Source organism: Mustela nivalis (genome assembly GCF_964662115.1).
Source record: "Mustela nivalis genome assembly, chromosome: 11".
NCBI lineage: Eukaryota > Metazoa > Chordata > Mammalia > Carnivora > Mustelidae > Mustela > Mustela nivalis.
The window spans coordinates 68,429,179-68,445,157 of NC_139030.1; the positions used below are offsets into that span (position 1 = coordinate 68,429,179).

Genomic DNA, 15,979 nt, shown 5'->3' on the forward strand with positions numbered 1-15,979 from the left:
CTTCATGGACCCCCACTGGGCACCTAGAAGGAAGGTGGAGGCAGGCAGTCTGGAGCAGGACAGGACCCCTGCAGAGAGATAGTCTCCATAAGCCTCTAGGCACAGGTGCAGAAGCCTAGCAGGTGGGGGGAGGGCTGCCAGAAGGGGTCCCCCTGCCCAGTACAGGGCAGCATCTGCTGTCATGCGTACTGTTGCAACACTCCCCCACCTCCACAAAAGGCCAAGGGGAGCAAATAACCCTAAGAAAGGGATGGAATGGAAGTCATGAGGAAGCATTAAATCAGCAAGTGTCCTATCAGCAATCAGAGAGAACCAGAGTGTGGAAATTACTGCAAAACTTGTAAGTGGGGTAAATTCCCTTGGAAAAGGCAGAGACTCCATCCAGAGGGGCTCAGAGCCAAGGCCGGGCTGAGGAAATGACTGAAAACCTACAGGGGTGGGGAGGGCAGAGCCAGGACTCAGGGCAGGGCAGAGGAGCCCTGCGGGAGGAGGCCGACGCAGTGGAACTCCAGGCAAACAGCATTTAGTGGCACTCGGTCCTTCAGGTGCTAAGTCCGAGCGGCCGAGAAACTTCAAATTCTGAAGAACATGCCATAGAAATCTATAAACCCAAGACTCTTAGAAATGAAAGATGTCCCCCCACCCAACTGTAGTGGTAAAATTCAACACATCACTCCTAGCTTTGATGAACTCTGGAGATGGATTCGATGTGGAGTATCATATTTAAGATGTATTTCAAAGTGTGTAACGTGCAAACAGAAAACGTTATTTTCAAGTGTGCACAGAAGACACACATGTGAATGCAGCCTCAGCCCACCTGCTCCAGTCACTCAGGCCCTGGCGTCACTCAGGTATCTTTCCAGTCTGGCCACAAGCCCAGCCAGACCCCTGGGCCTCACCACTGCCCCTCCAAGCCCTCCCCAGCAGTGGTGGCCAGAGGGCCTCTGAACCTCAAGACTCCAGGTGTCCTCACAGATTCCAGGCTGGGTCTCAGTCCCAGCCTCCCGAGCTCCCCGGTGCTTTCTCTGCAGGTCCACCTCTGCCCCCTGTCCCTCGCCCCACAGGAGGCCCCTCCTCAAGGGCTCTGGGCCGCACAGTGGACCGAGGACTCTGAGGACCACCAGGCTCTGCACCTGCTCTCTGAGCCCTCTGAGGGGCGGGCTGCCTTCAGGGCCCCGAAGGCCTGGCCAGCCCACCACTCCCGCATACCAGCCAAGCCACCTCGCCTTCCAAGATCTGGCAGTGCCAGGACTCTGGGTCTGTGGGGCTGAGACTGCCCGTCCTGCCCCCCCAGGTCCCGATCGGCCCCACTCCTCTGCTGCTCCCATCAGCGTCATCTTTCCAGGGCAGGGCCAGGGACCCTGATTCCCCGAGATACCTCTGGGGAGCCTGTGTTCTTTCCCCTCATGTGCTGGTTCCTGTGCCCCCAAGGGCCTCAAAGAGTTTTCTGGAAATGGTAGGCTGGAGCTTCAACCTCCCAGACCCCACTGCTCCCCAGCCTAGTCCTGCAGGGTGGTCTGGGGTGGGGTACTCTGGCCCACTCCCAGCATTGTTTTGACTTGTGTGGGGTGCAGGGCTCCCTTGTCCAGCCAGACCTCCCCCACCTCCAGCCCAGCATCCTTCCTTGAAAGCAGGGTCCCCAAGGCCACCTTCACAGCACAAAGCCTGTATGTGGGGACATTAACCCCAATTCATCTTATGTGACCTCTTACATCTGAGTGACACAGTAAGCCTGTCCTGCAGCGGCATAAGTGTGACCCCACAGAAGGCTCCGAGGCTGGGCCAGTGTCACTGTAGGCCTGCCGGCATGGCCACAGAGAGAAAGAGGGGCTGGGGAAGCTGGGGCTCCGCCATGGGGGCAAGTATCTCCCTACCCAGGTCTATTTCCCCAGTCTGTAAAATAAGGGTAGGGACCACCTCCACAATAGCTCTACCAGGGACCCTAATGAGCTCTGCGGGGTCCCCATGTCCCTCCCTCGAGGACCCCTGCTCTGTCCCAGCTGTGCCTCTGCCCATAGGGATCCCCGTCCCTCAGAAGCCTTCCCAGTCTCCTCTTGCCCTCTGATCCCCCTGGCCAAGGGCCCCACCTGCAGCCTCCGCTTCTCCCAGCTGGCTGCCCGCATGCTCGCCAGGTGCTCCAGCTCCAGCCTTCCAAGCGCCTCCTCTCGCAGGGTCCGTGCCGCCTGTGCACTGCTCCTCTCACGGTCCGCCTGGCGCCGAGCTGTGTGGCAGAGGCTTGCCTGGCTCCCAGGCTCTGAGGGGTGGCCACATGTGGGACTGCCCCTGCCCATTTCACAGGCCAGGACACTGAGGCTGGGTGAGTTTGAGTGTCTGGCACCTGAAAGGGGTTGCTGGAGAGGCCCCCCCTCTGACCACTCCCTGCTGGCGGGTCTGGGGTCCTGGCTCCCTCTGCCTACTTCTCTTTCTCTCCCCCTTCTTTCCTTCCACAGACATTCCTCCTTTGAGACTGTGCTAGGCCCTGGGCCCACCTTCTAGGCAGACCTGTTAATGGGGCGGGGGGCAAAGGACAGTAATGCAGTTGGAGTGACTAGCAGGGCAGGGCACTCTCTGAGGGGACAGGGACAGGGGTCAGAGACCTGATGCGGAGATGGGCCTCATGACTGTCAGTGAAAGAGTGTCCCTCCACAGTCTGTGCAAAGGCCCTGAGGTAGGGTCTGTAAGAGGCCAGTGTGGCAGGAGGGCATGGAGGCCCTGTGGGATCTCTGGACTTTATTCCCCTGTGATGGGGAGGCTGCTGTTGAGAAAACATCCAGCCAGCTGGCCCATGCCAGCCACATCCCAGAGAGGCACACAGGTCTGGTGTGGCCCCCATGGGCCAGGCCTGAGCAGCTCCCAGGACTGCACACACCCAGCAGCAGGGGTGAGGTGCCCAGGAACCCCTGAGGTGGTGGTGGGCCCCACATAGCGCTCCCTGAGGGCAGGGTGAGGGAAGGGAGCTCACCTCCCTCAGCCTCTGCCAGCGCCGTCTGCAGCTGCCCTACACGGCTCTGGGCTCGGGCGCTCTCGCTCTCTGCCTTGCTCAGCCGGCCGCTCAGGCTTACTGCCTGGAAGTGCCAGTCATCCTAGGTGGAAGAACCCAGATCAGAGGGCAGCTTGTGAGGGAAGGGAGGGCCGAGGGGTCGGGTGGGAGGCTTGGGGGGTTCGGCGCGCTGACCTGTGGGCATCAGAGTGACTCCCATTTGGAGGAAGAGAGGAGCTGGGCCATTTGGGGCAATTGGTCTGTGGGACACCATGGTATTTACTGCTATTTCTCAGGCCAAAGAAAGGACAGTGTGAACGCTGAGGGGCCCAGGGACCCACAGGGCCCCTCCAGGGTCTCAGCAGGCCTGGGGTGGATAGCAGAGCGATGAGCAGCTTCCTTCCATTTCAGGGGCCCTGGGACATGTCCTCTCCACCCCCTTACTCGTTCCTTCTGGGTGTCCCGCAGCTGCTGCGCCAGGTCCCACAGGGCGTCCCGCACGGAGGCTATGTCCACCTCTGGGCTGGGGTCCCCGGGTGCAGGGGAGGGCCATCGTGGTGGTGAGTGGGACCGGCCGGGGAGGCTGGCCCTCTGCTGTGCGGAGCGAGCCTGGATGCCATCTGAGCCTGCAGGACGGGGTCAGCTGAGGGAACGGGGTGGGGATGCAGTGACAGCCCCCTTCCTCAGGGAGTTGGGGGGTCATGGGGTTCTAGGCCCCTCACGGTGTGGGGCGTGAGGCCTGTGGGGGCTCTGTCCTAAGTGGGTGCCGAGCAAGGACAGGAGCCCACACGAAGCCACCGAGGACACTGACCTTTACTGGGGGAGCCCGAGGGCCTCTGTCCCTGGAGCGCCAGGCCACGGCAAAGCGTCGACCACAGCCGGCTCAGCTGGCCCTCCGCATCCCGCCTGGCACCCTCAGCCTGAGCGAGCTCCTGCTCCAGCCTGTGGATCTGGCCGCAGGCCTCGTCCAGGCGAGCCCGCAGCCCCTCCACCGCCCCGCGGGCCTGCTGCAGCCTCCTGGTCGTGGTGCGAAGCTCGGCCCGGAGAGCATGCTCGGCACCCTGGCTCTGGCAGAGACGTGCCTCCAGCCGCTGCTTCTGGGCCTCTGCTCCAGCCTCTACCTCCGCCAGCCTCTGCTGCAGCCTCAGGACCTGTGGGAAGGATGTGAGGCCATCCCAGAGTCCCCTGCCATCGCAGCCCTGCCCCCAGGCCTCTCGTCCTGACCTCTCCTGAGGGAGTCCCTCAGACCCTCCCCATCAGCATGTCACAGCGAGGGGCCCTTGACCCACCTTCCAGTCCATGTTTGGCAGTGGGGACCCCCCGAGCCCAGGTGGGGAAGGACACCCCATGACCATGGAGAACATCCTGGCAGACACGGGAAAACCCCAGCAGGTCTGACAGCTGTGACCCTAGGCTGTCCCCTCCTGTGGCCTGCCCCAGTTCCACTTGTAGCCAGCTCCGTGCTTGTGGCCTGAGGGGGCATGGGCTGGGTCTGCGTCCTCCTGAGCCCAGGGCATGGGAGCCTCAGGGTGTCTCACACAATGACACGGGCTTCCAAGTGCCAACAGAGTGGGTTCATTGAGGGCTTCCCAGCCCCTATAGCCTTGCCTAGCCCGTGGAGCACGGGGGTCGAGAGGGGGAGGCTCTGGGCTTGGGTGGCCTGCTCCCCTGCCTCTCTTGGCCTGGGCCACTCTTCTTCCCTTCTCGAGTTACTTCAGCCCCCTGGGTACCCCCTCCCCACGGGTCCTCTGCTGGGCCTGTTTCCCTCTCTTCTCTGGTGGCCTGGGCTAGGCGCAGAGGGACCCTCCCTGACCCACTGCCCATCTGTAGCAGCCCATTCCATCATTAGACTGCCCTGTCTGCTACTGCAGACCATGCTCACAGCCTGACCTGTGCCCCATGCCCTTGGGATGTGTACCTTCAGCCACATGACGTGCCCTGTAAACACTTTTGAGTGATGGCAGGGCTGACAGCAGCACTGTCACCTCTAGGGAAGTGACAGGCTTAGAGGCCACAGAGCCTGCACCAGACTCTAAGTCCTAGGGTGGAGGCCTGGGCTGGGGGCAGGGTGGGCCCTTGTCTCGTTTCCTATCTGGGTGGTCACAGTGCCAACGACTCCATTCCCCGGCGGAGGTGAGGAGCTACAGGTCACACCATGGTCACACAGGTCGTGGGAAGGGAGTCCATGTTTTCTGGTCAATGAAGCCACTGTCTGCATGACTCTGGGTCTGAACTGGGGGATCCTGGGCAGGCCAGGCTATAAGCCCGGGTAGGTACGAGGCCACCTGGCCTCTGGCAGCACACAGAGCCAGGCCTGGACAGAGGGCCTTTCCAGCTGCTGTAGGGGCAGGAGGACACGGGCCTGCGGGAGGGAGCAGGTGGGAGAGTGTGTGCATGTGAGCACATGGTCAGGGCCGGGGAGACACACGTGGGCAGGTGTGGGTGTGGGTGTATGCTCTGAATCCTGAGGCTCTTTAAGAAATGGACATTTTACGGGTCCCTGACTGTCTTCCAGCTCAGAATGCTCCTGTCACCTGGGTGAGGCTGTCCCTTTCTAAAACACAAGAATGCTAGGAGATGCAGGGGTCACCACTTCCATGGTGTTGGGTCAGTCAGAGCCCCTGTCCCTTCACCCTGGCTGCATCCAGCCTTGCTGGGAAGTACGATAGATGAGCATGTGGACTCATGGAGTGCACGTGGGCAAGAGCCAGGCCGGGTGGCCCTGGACCCCAGCCCTTCAGGCAGCACTGGTGCCTCCTCTGCCGGCTGCTCAGCTCTCCTACCTCCCTCCGGGCACCATCGTGGGCTGCCTCAGCCTCCGTGGCTAGCCTCTGCATCTGCAGCACCTCCTGCTGACTCTGTTGCTGCTGCTGCTGCTGCTGTTGAGCGCCCTGTGCGCCCCGGACCTGCAGTTGGATCACCTCTTGGCTCTTTCTCCGGTTCTCAGCCTCCAGCATGCTCACCTGTGAGTGAGCATGGGATTGCCAGGGCCCTCCTGGACCCCTGCCTCTGTTCACATGTCCTGGGGCATCACCTTCCTTTGATGCAGTGCCCACACTCTAGGTGTTGGAGGTGGGGTGCCCTCGGAGCCAGGACACCATGTGGGCGGGAGTGGGCTGAGGTCGGTGTCAGAGGTGCTGCTCTGGTCTCCTCACTGGCTCTCACTCACAGAGAGCCTCGTTCCACTACTTCTCTTAGCCTCCGTGGGCTCACATGAAAAGGAAGGTACTAGAACCTACCTTACAGGAGGACTGTGGGGGTGGAAGGAGGGAGGCGAAGGAGATGCCTAGTCTGGAGGGAGCACAGGGCATCTCACGACCTGCTCCAAGTCTGAGGAAGTCTGACAGGGCCGCAGAGGCTTGAAAAGGGCTTCATCCTCAAGGGGCATCTTGGGCTCTTGTCTGAGCCATTGTGGGCCACCCCCTCGTCCCGCCCCACCATGAACTCAGCACAAGTGGCTCTTGACTTTGGAAGCCGAGGTGGATAGATGAAACAGCACAGCTGCTTTCTGAGCCCAAGATGGCCATGCAGGGAGGAAGCCATGGGGGAGCCTGGGGACGCCCCAGCTGACAGCCAGCCTGGCAGTGGGACCCATGAATCTGTCGCTGCAGGTCGGCTGGGCCCTGCCCGCAAGGCCCCACTGTGGAGTGTTCTTGGCACGTGCCCTCTGCGCCCTGGCTGAGTTCCTGATCCATAGGGTCCAAGAGCATCCAAGTGCTTGTTCTCAGCCATTAGGTCTGTACCCCCTGGGGCACATGAAACCAGGAGCCCCATGGGTCTCAATAGGGCCCTCTGGCAAGCGGCTTCCAGCATGGGGGCAGAATATTCCAGAGCCACAGGAAGCAAAGCCCTGTCCTGGAGCCCCTGCTCCAGCCAGTGCGTGCCCTGGGGCCTGGGGGTGGGGGTGGGGACACCTCTGTGGGCACAGGGCTGCGGGATGGTGGCCCTCACCTGTCTGCCCAGCTCCTGGAGTTCCCGGTGTGCATCTGCCTGGGCCTGCTCCACCTCCCTCAGACTGGCCCGCAGCTCACAGGCCTCCTTCTGGGCCACGGCCCGGGCCTCCTCCAGGACCAGCACCTTCTGCTCCCCTTCCTCCTTGGACCTCTGAAAACTGAGCCATGGGTCACAGGCAGGGGCTCCCGCATCGCATCCCGCACAGAGACTTCTTGTCACCCACCCCACTCTGGCTTGATGCTTCTCCTGTGGCTTGTTTCTCCAGGGTCCCAGGGCCCAGCCTCCTTGGGGCTGCCTCCCTATCACCTTTGGGGTAGATGAGGGCTGAACGCCCAACTGGCTCTGACCCTTTCCATGTCTCTGGACCCTCCCCCTGCGATGCTCCTCTCTCCAGCCACATTCCCAGAGACACAATGTCCAGCAGAAGCCCCACACCTCTGCCACCCCCCTGCGAGGGCTGCGGTGCCAGCCTCGCTGTCCTCAGAGCCCCGGACCAGGCCCCTCAGCCTCCGTCTACTCTCCAGTCCTTGGCCATCTCCTGCTGGCCACATGGGACCTGTCTGGTATCGAGGGCAGGACCGCTGTGTTGGTATCTTGGCCTTCCCCTCCCCAGGGGTCAGCCCTTCAGACAGGTAGCTGGCACCCTGGTCAGCTCAGTGAGTCCACCCCACCACCATCTGGCCTACAGGAGATCGGGAGGTGGTCCCACATCCCACATCCTTTGTCCCCGGGGTTGAGCCTTGGGGCCGCGCAGGCTCCGAGGGGAGGTACCTGGCCTTCTCCTTCTCAGCCCTGCATATGGTGGCCCGCAGCTCAGCATTGGAGCGCTGCAGCACGTCCTTCTCGCGGGCCTCATCTCCCAGGGCCCGCTGGGCCTCCAGGACCTCCCTGCGAAGTCCCTCCCGGCTCTCCTCGCTGTCCTGAAGCTCCTGACGCAGCGCAGCCAGCCCCTCCCTGGCTTCGTCCAGCTGGGCCTGCAGTCTCTCAGCCTAAGGGAGGAGCACGGGCTGTATGGCCCGCTGGGGGCAGGCAGCAGGGCTAGGGGCCAGGCTCTGGCCTTGTGTTTCCAAGGGCTTAAAGGAGAAGCAGATGACCTGGATTTGCCCACCCGGGGGGTCACCTCACCTAATGCCGTGAGGCCATGGGGCGGTTCACGAGGGCTGATCCCTGAGCCCCGCGGGAGGTGACTCTCTGACCCTCCTGGCCTTGGTGTTGCCCCGCCCCCTCCCTGGGCTCCAGGGATGCTGGTCACTGGTCAGCCCACATATCCTCCCACATCCAGGTCCGGTAGCCTGCTTGATGGCCTGCCCCACCTGCTGTCCCCTTCAGTGATGGTGTGGCATAGGGCCACTGTCCACCCCAATGTGGGCAGCAGGGCCAGGGGCCTGGGCTCCCGATCCCTGCATGGTTGTGGGCACACCCTCCCCCTCGGCTGTCATTTCTCTATCTTACGGGAGGCTAGGGGAGGCTGGGTCTCTGGGTAGTGGCACTTAGAAGGTCTTCTGGGGCCAGGCTGTCCAACGACATGGGCAGCAGGCACTGTCCGTCGCATGAGTGCTCTATGCATAGTGCCCCACAGAAACACGGACACCCTAAATGCAAGGGGGGGGGGCGGCAGGGCTCCAGGTGGGTGGGTTCTGGGGCCAGCGGGAGCCATGTGCCACACAGCCACCCCAGTCTCAGGGCTCAGCCGCCCAGACTCTAGCTTCTGCAAGCAGACCCAAGGATTGGGAGACGCTGTAGGTGTGAGTCCTTGTCCCCTGTCCTTGTCAGACCCGTTCCAGGCCCAGAAGGGGACCCCCATCGCACTGTCCTCCCCACACCAGGACCCTCCACACCCTCCTGGGGCTTCTAGGTAGGGCCTGCTGATTGTGGTGTTCTATGTGAGGCCAGAGCTTGGTAGGGCCAGGAGCTGCTTTCATGCTGCTCTGGGACACAGGGATGGGGTGCCTCATGTCAGCACCACGCCCTCCCCCAAGCCCTGGAGGGGGTCCTGGAGGAGAGTGCAGACCCGGGGAAGGGCCAGTCCACCCTTCAGCACGTGGGCCATGGGGTCAGAGATCGCCAGGTTGGGCCAGGACCTCTTGTCTCCTGCCTCTCTGGCCTGCGCTCCAGCCCTGGGCAGGACCCTCTAAAGAGTGCTCCGTGCAGGCCGGGCTGGCCCTGAGGAGGAGGTGGACGAGGCCGGCAGCGAGCCGAGAGAAGGGAAGCCACAAGAATTCTGAGCAATGTCAAGGCACTGGTTTGCCAAATGCAAACCCCACTTTGCTGGCTGTTCCAGCGGGACATTGCCCAGGCCCCCGGCCAGCCTGGCTCCTGTGTCCATTCGCGGTTATTGTTGTTCTGTTTTGGGGAAGGGCCTGAGCCCCTCCTCTGCTCCCCCTCCACCCCCACATATGGGAGCCACAACCGTGTGGAGCGGTTTCCGCAGAGCTCAGCAAAAATCCACCAGGAAGGTCAAGGACCAGCGAAAGGCCCTATCCATCTTACGAGAAACTGTTTTCATTTCCCAGGGCGAGGAGATGAAAACAAGCACAACAAAGCAGGAGAAGGGTCCCTCCCCCTGCGCGCCTGCCTGCCCCCTTCATGAGAACAGCGGCCTCGGACGGGAGTTTTACAGTCAAATCACTTAATGTGATTATAATAATTATTTCTTTACTAGAAATCGTATAAACAGCGTCTTTTGAAACCTCCTGCAGGGAGGGGGCTCCAGGACTCCGCATGGCCAGAGGGAAAGCAGGGGAGGGGCTGTGATGGGGATCAGGCCTGTGTATGTGTGTGAGCACACGCATGTGCGATCTGTGCACACACGTGTATGGACGCAGCACGGGTGAGGGTGAGGCCTGTGCCTCTGCACACGTGTGTGAACGTGCGTGCCTAGGTCCACGTGCGTGACGGGTGCGTGTAGGCGTGCGTGGTAGCCTGTGCGGCTCGTTGCACATTTGTGTGAGCTCTGCGGTATCCTTATGTATTTCCCTGGAAGGATTGTGTCCACACATGAGTGCACGTGTATATGCACGTGCGTATTGTCATGTGTGTGCCCGTGTGTGCATGGGGGTGTGCGTAAATACGAACCGTGCTATGTATTCACGTGTGTGTGCATGCACACGCGTGTGGGGCTCTAGGCAGGGCCCTGAGAGGCCTGGACCGTCCTTCAGTTTAAAGGCTGTGGAAACGTTATGGTTTCCATGGCAACTGGGCCAGCCTGGCGCCTGGGAGGCTCTTCGGGGCTGCTGCTCCCTGGCTTGTTGCTCCTGCCCCCTCGCCTCAGCCTCCTGCTCCTCCACTCCCTTCCAAGGGGCCCTTTTCTTTTCTGGGGGCCCCTTTCCTTTCTGGGGGCCCCTCTCATTCTGGGGTTCCCTTTCCTTTCTGGGGGCTCTTTATCTTTCTGGGGCTTTTCTCTCTTTTCTGGGGTTCCCTCTCCTTTCTGGGGGCCCCCTCTCTGGGAACCCAAACTTCTCAGGAGGCCTGTGCTTTCTTCTTTCACTTCTCCGGAACAAATGTGCCCCCAGTCTCCCAGCCCCTCCCCTGCAGCCCCTAGTTTTAAAATCTCATTTTGCTTCCCCGTGTGGTCGCTGACCGGGCCTGACTTTGAAATCTGTTGAAAGGAGACCTTTCTCTTTGGGGGCCAAAGTAAACAGCCTGTCATGTTAAATCATGCTCTCTCCCTCCCCCTCCCTCTACTGCTGGGGCCTGCCCCTGGGGGGCTGGGGGAGGGCTGAGGAGCCCCTTTCCTTTCTGCTGCTTGGTCCGAGCTTGTGCTCCCCTGAGCTCCCGGTCAGCGTGCTTGCTGCCTGCGGCCTTGGCTCCTTGCCCAGGGAGAGCACAAACCCTACCCTCCCACGGCCCCACCTGGGCTATAGCTTACCCTCCCCCTGCCCAAATCCCTGTGCCCTCCTGCCCTCCCCTCTTCCAGGCTCCCCGGGTCCTGTCACAGCTCCCTCAGAAACACCTCCCCGATTTGCTTGCCTGCTGTGTTGAAGCTTGGCCTGCCTTGCCCAGGACTCTCTCCACCACAGGACACTGTCACGTGGCTCCTGGGGGCCTTGTGTTGACCTCGACTCCTTGGCCAGGTCCATGCATGGCCGCCCCTGGAAACCCCACAAACCACCCACACTTCTGCCCCTCCACCCCAGTCATCCCCAGGCAGCATCACCCCCCTGATATCCGGTCCCGTGGGGTCTATACCCCATGCCGCCTGTCGGCTGGGCCTGGCCAGCACCACCTCACCAAGGCTGTTCCCAGGGCTGGTAGGATGGAGGGGTCTCTGGGCTGAGGGTCCAGCTTTCCCCTCCCTGCTCCCTGGGTCACACCTGCCTGTCGGGAAGGCCTTCTCTCCCCACTCCCGGCATCCCGGCTCTCCTGGAACTGCCTCTGTCCCTCCCTGCTGACACCCCCTTACTTCTCTCCTGGCGTTGCTTCGCTCTGCTGCCATCTCCCGAAGACTCTCGCCCAAAGCCGTGGCCTCTCTCTGATGGGCAGAGATGGCATCCTCAAACTGGGCTTGCAGGGCCTTCAGCTCCGCTGTTGTGGCACTGACGGTGGCCTGGAGGGAGCAGCAAGCTGGCCATGGCATCCACGGGCAGCCCGAGGCTTGGGCAGCTGGTGGTCAGCTGAAGCCCATGCGGGCAGCCAGACGCTGTCCTCACACGGGCCGTCCCAGGTGGCTGGGGACCAGAGCCCGGCCTGGGACTCCAGGTCAATGTCCTCACGCCAACAGTTGCCAATGCTTCCGATGCCAGGTACCCAGGAGACAGGGTGAGGAAGCCCCAGAGGGGTCTCCCCACAGGGAGGGGTTGACCCTGCCACCCACGTCTTTCCTCTGGGGTCTCCAGCCCAAGGCCAGAGCAGGGTCGGCTGCAGTGGCCTAGTCAGGGACTCAAGCACTGACCTCTCTCATCCCTAAAATGCTGTTGTTGGGCCCACCCCGCTGAGGGGCCAAGAACAGCCATTTGGCAGCGAGAGGGCCCTGCCCTCAAATATCACCAACTTCAGGAGGCCTGGGGCTGGCAGTAGGCTCAGCGTTCATGCCCAGGAGCTCAGGACCTCCACCCTCACTGGCTGGCCGGGCATGGGAGAAGCCCCCCGGGTCCCACGGCCCCATGGCTAGGGCATCCTCTGTGGTCAGTGCAGGGGCTCACCCTTCCCAGACAAAGGGCCTCTAGTCCTACTCTGTGGGACCCTGCCTGCCAGCGTAGGGCCAGAAAGGCAGACCCCAGCTCAGAAGACATGGCAGTGGTGGGGAAAGGGGAGGCCCTGTCCCTGAGTCTGGGTGAACACAGGGCCCCTTCAGCCTTGGTTTCCTGAACTTTCACATAGGTGGGGGCCTTAGGGGACACCCACATCACTGTCAGCCTAAACATGTAGTCACCACAGATGCATCCGGAAAGTGGCTGCTGGACCACTCCCATAGAGACCATGCAGCCCACTCAGGCAGCCCGAACATCCCTCTGGGACTTAGCTCGCTCCGAATCTGCCCTCCTGGGGCCTCAGGTCTCAGGAGGGTCCTGTCTAGCACTCACTGGTGGGGCCACCCAGGCTAAGGGTGGGACAGAGCATGGCAGGGGCTCCAGGGAGGGAGGCTCCTGGACAGGACTTTCCTGGGTGCCAGGAGCCCCTCCAGGCAGCTCTTCTCCGAGTGACCGTGTCAGGCAACCATGGGGTGAGGGGAGGAGAGTGCAGAGACACTCTGGTGGAGCCCCCCCTCCATGGCACACAGCTGTGGGTGTCCCACCCATGGGGTGGAGGCACAGGGCCCCCAAGGTCATGGCCCCCACTCCAAGTCCTATTTGCTGCTGCCTGCCCTGACCCGTGACATGGGCTCCAGGTGGAGTCCAGGGTCCCAGGTGACCCAGTTGGTTGCCCGAGGCAGCCTCAATGCAGTGGTGGGCCAGTCCCTATGGGGTCTCTCCCACACCTCATCCCTCAGGGATGCCTCTCTTCTGGCTCAGCTTGGGTGTCCTTCTCTGTTGGCATCCTTCCCAGTGAAGGTCTGCCTCACAGTGCTGGATTTCCCAGGTTGGGTTTCTCCTTCGGAGGCATCTAACAAGCAGGCCCCAGAGGCCTCATACTTGTTTACTGCAGTTCCATTCCAAGGGCAGCTCAGGTGCACAGACGGGCAGAGCTGGATGTCTGTGGGGCTAGCTGGGGCCCAGGTCTGGGTTTCGCCCTTCTCTGTTGCTGGCTTGCCTGTGGCCCCAGGCCCTCCTCTCTCTGGCTTCTTCCTGGCCAGGCCCACTGCTGGGGAGCAGGGACCGATTCTCACAGCCCCCACCCACCCCCAGCTTTGGTTCTTTTGGTCTTTCCTTCCCATTAAGACAGTGTTTCCTCCCAGAAGGAGACCTGGATATTTCCCAGGGGACATTCAGGCTCAGGGGGCCAGGATGGAAGGGGCTGTGTCCCCAGGACCACGCAGGAAGAGGGTAAATCTGGGGATCCCTCTGTGCCCGCCAGGCTGGGTGCTCAGGGTCTTGCTTGGGCCCCCAGGGCTCACCTCGGCTTGTTCATGCCGGCTCTGGGCCTCCTGCCGCACCTGCTCCAGCTCCTGCGTGGACCTGAAGAGCTCTTCCCTCAGTAGCCTCCCCTCTTCTTTCAGGGACAGGGCCTAGAGGGATTTGAGGGACATGGTGCTTGTGAGGCTCAGAGGCCTCTTTAAGGAGAGGCTGCAGCAGAAGAGTGGGTGGTAAAGCCTCTGCCAGGATGTGGTATGTTCCTGATTGCACACCCCTGCTTGGGGAGGAGCATCACCCCAGAGGCATCCCTTGTCCTGAGTGGAGTCGATGGGGCCTTTTCGCTCTGTGTAACATGGCCCAACCTCTGTGCCTCTGCTCAGTCAGCTCTCCACACACTGGCTGACTGATCAGGTGGATGGATGATCAGACACAGAGATGGATGGTGGATATGGATGAACAGATGAGTATGTGGATAGAAGGAAGGATGTGATAGATAGATGGTCAAGTGAGTGGTTAGATAGATGGACGGCCATATGAATGTATGGGTGGATAGTTGGGTGCAAGGATAGTTGGATGGGTATTTAAGCAAATTGATGGATAGATGTGCAGTTAGGTGTGTGAATGGAAAATTAGGCATGTGGATAGATGGCCATGTATGTGGGACATCAGCTGGGTGTATAGATAGAAGGATGGCAAGTCAGGTGAATGGATGGATGATGGACAGATAAATGGAGGGACAGTAAAGTACATGGATGGATAGATGGGTGGACGGATTGGTAGATGGATGGGTGGATGGATGCATGGATGCATGGATTGGTGGGTGGATGGATGGATTGATGGGTGGATGGATAGATGAATTGGTGGATGAATGAATGGATGGGTGGGTGGGTGGATGGATGCATGGAGGCATGGATTTATTGATGGGTGGAGAGGTGGATGGGTGGGTGGGTGGATGGATGGATTGATGGGTGGATAGATTGGTGGGTGGATGGGTGGATGAATTAGTGGATGGATGGGTGGATGGATGGATGATGGGTGGGTGGATGGATGGATGCATGCATGGATTGGTGGGTGAATGGATAGATGGATTGGTGTGTGGATGTGTGAACAGATTAGTAGGTGGATGGATTAGTGGTTGGATGGATGGATAGATGATGGGTGTGTGGAAGGATTGATGGGTAGAAGGGTGGATGAGTGAATGGATGGGTGTATTGATGATGGATGGGTGGATGGAAGGATGGATTGATGGGTGGGTGGGTGGATGGATGGATGGGTTGCTGGATGGATGAGCAGGGGGGTGGATGTCTGTCCACCAGAACTTCTGTGGAAGACCATAGTTGCAATAGCAGTGACCTAGAAAGGTTGCCCTCATAGCTCTCTTGCTGGTTGAGAGAAGGCATGGTGATGTGGATGTGCATGTTTCCTGCTGCCTCATAGTCCCCTGTCACCTGTTGCATCTCATGTTCCAGCTGGAGGAGACTCTCATCCCTCTCACGCTTCAGGCTCTGAATCTCATCCTTCAGAGCCTCCCTCTTGGCTGCATTTTTTGCCACCAGCTTCTTCTCCTGTTCCAACTGACGAGCTGCCAATTCCTTCTCCTCTGTCAGAGACAGACTGAGGTTCTCCTGGGCCAACACAAAGGGACAGGCTGTGATGGCTGCATAGGTCAGGACATGTGAGACCAGCAGGTCCTAAGTGGGACCTGGTTCATGGGACAGACAGCAGGGCAGGACAGGTCCCCAGAGGTTGGCCACTCCTGCCATATCACATTTGTCTCACATGGTGACACCAAAGCAGGACCTGAGTCTCTCCTTCTGCCCTCCCACATTTATGTAGTGGTTCATAAGCCCCTCCAGAGCCTCCACATTCATAAGATGTATAATGCATCAAGCACAACCCGCAGGGAAACCTCCCTCCAGCTACTGGCCCTCAGACTGCAGCCAGGTCAGCTTGCACGAGGTCTAGTCTCTTTGGCACACAGGCCCCAGGCTCTGGGTGTCTCAGGCTCACTTGAACTTCGAAGAGTCCTCCTCTGGCCCTAGCCATGGCATGGCTAGGGCACCTCTTTCTCCTGGCTGGTCTCCTAGGCTCCCGCTGCCAGTTGTTTGTTGCATTTTAGGACATGGTAGATCCCAGGGAAGTGACCAGGCAGCTGGGCAGCCCAATAGAAACAGACCTTCTCCCTCTGGAGCCGAGCCAGGTCCTCATGGTGGGCCAGTGCCTGACTCTCCAGGGCCAGCTGCCCCTCCCGCTCTTGCTGTGCCACTTGCCGCTGAAGCTTCTCCATGTCCCACTGTAGCTTTGTCTCCTGGACCTCCCAGGAACTTTTCAGCTGCTGCATTTCCACTGTGAAGTGACAGGTGCATCAGGGGCTGGCCACGAGGCCCCCACAGCACAGAACCTCCATGGCCCTTACGAACCCCCTGTGGAGTGCCAGCCCCATGGAGGGACAGCCACCTGCTCTGAGGAGGCTGCCAGAGCCAGGGGACAAAGCATTCCCTGCCTCACTGTGTGCGTCCCAAGTTCTCACCTTGTACTTGCTATGGCCAGGCCACCCCAGGCAGGGCGGGCTGACCAGGGAGCATAGGGGAGG

General features: G+C 60.7%; 1 protein-coding gene across 11 annotated transcripts in view; it reads right to left on the minus strand.

Moving 5' to 3' along the window:
* CROCC2 (ciliary rootlet coiled-coil, rootletin family member 2) overlaps positions 1-15,979 on the minus strand; it is a 62,292-nt gene that overhangs the window by 13,334 nt on the left and 32,979 nt on the right. For 10 of the 11 annotated variants that reach the window (XM_082689734.1, XM_082689736.1, XM_082689733.1 and 7 more), the window contains exons 18-28: positions 15,563-15,732; positions 14,835-15,011; positions 13,428-13,538; positions 11,337-11,480; positions 7,706-7,923; positions 6,932-7,091; positions 5,764-5,943; positions 3,792-4,131; positions 3,425-3,606; positions 2,963-3,083; positions 2,088-2,221 (exon numbers count right to left, since the gene is read on the minus strand). In XM_082689734.1, coding sequence (XP_082545860.1) covers positions 2,088-2,221; positions 2,963-3,083; positions 3,425-3,606; positions 3,792-4,131; positions 5,764-5,943; positions 6,932-7,091; positions 7,706-7,923; positions 11,337-11,480; positions 13,428-13,538; positions 14,835-15,011; positions 15,563-15,732 — 1,937 coding nt within the window. The remainder of the gene's footprint in view (positions 1-2,087; positions 2,222-2,962; positions 3,084-3,424; positions 3,607-3,791; positions 4,132-5,763; positions 5,944-6,931; positions 7,092-7,705; positions 7,924-11,336; positions 11,481-13,427; positions 13,539-14,834; positions 15,012-15,562; positions 15,733-15,979) is intronic. The other variant, XM_082689731.1, reaches the window with a different exon arrangement.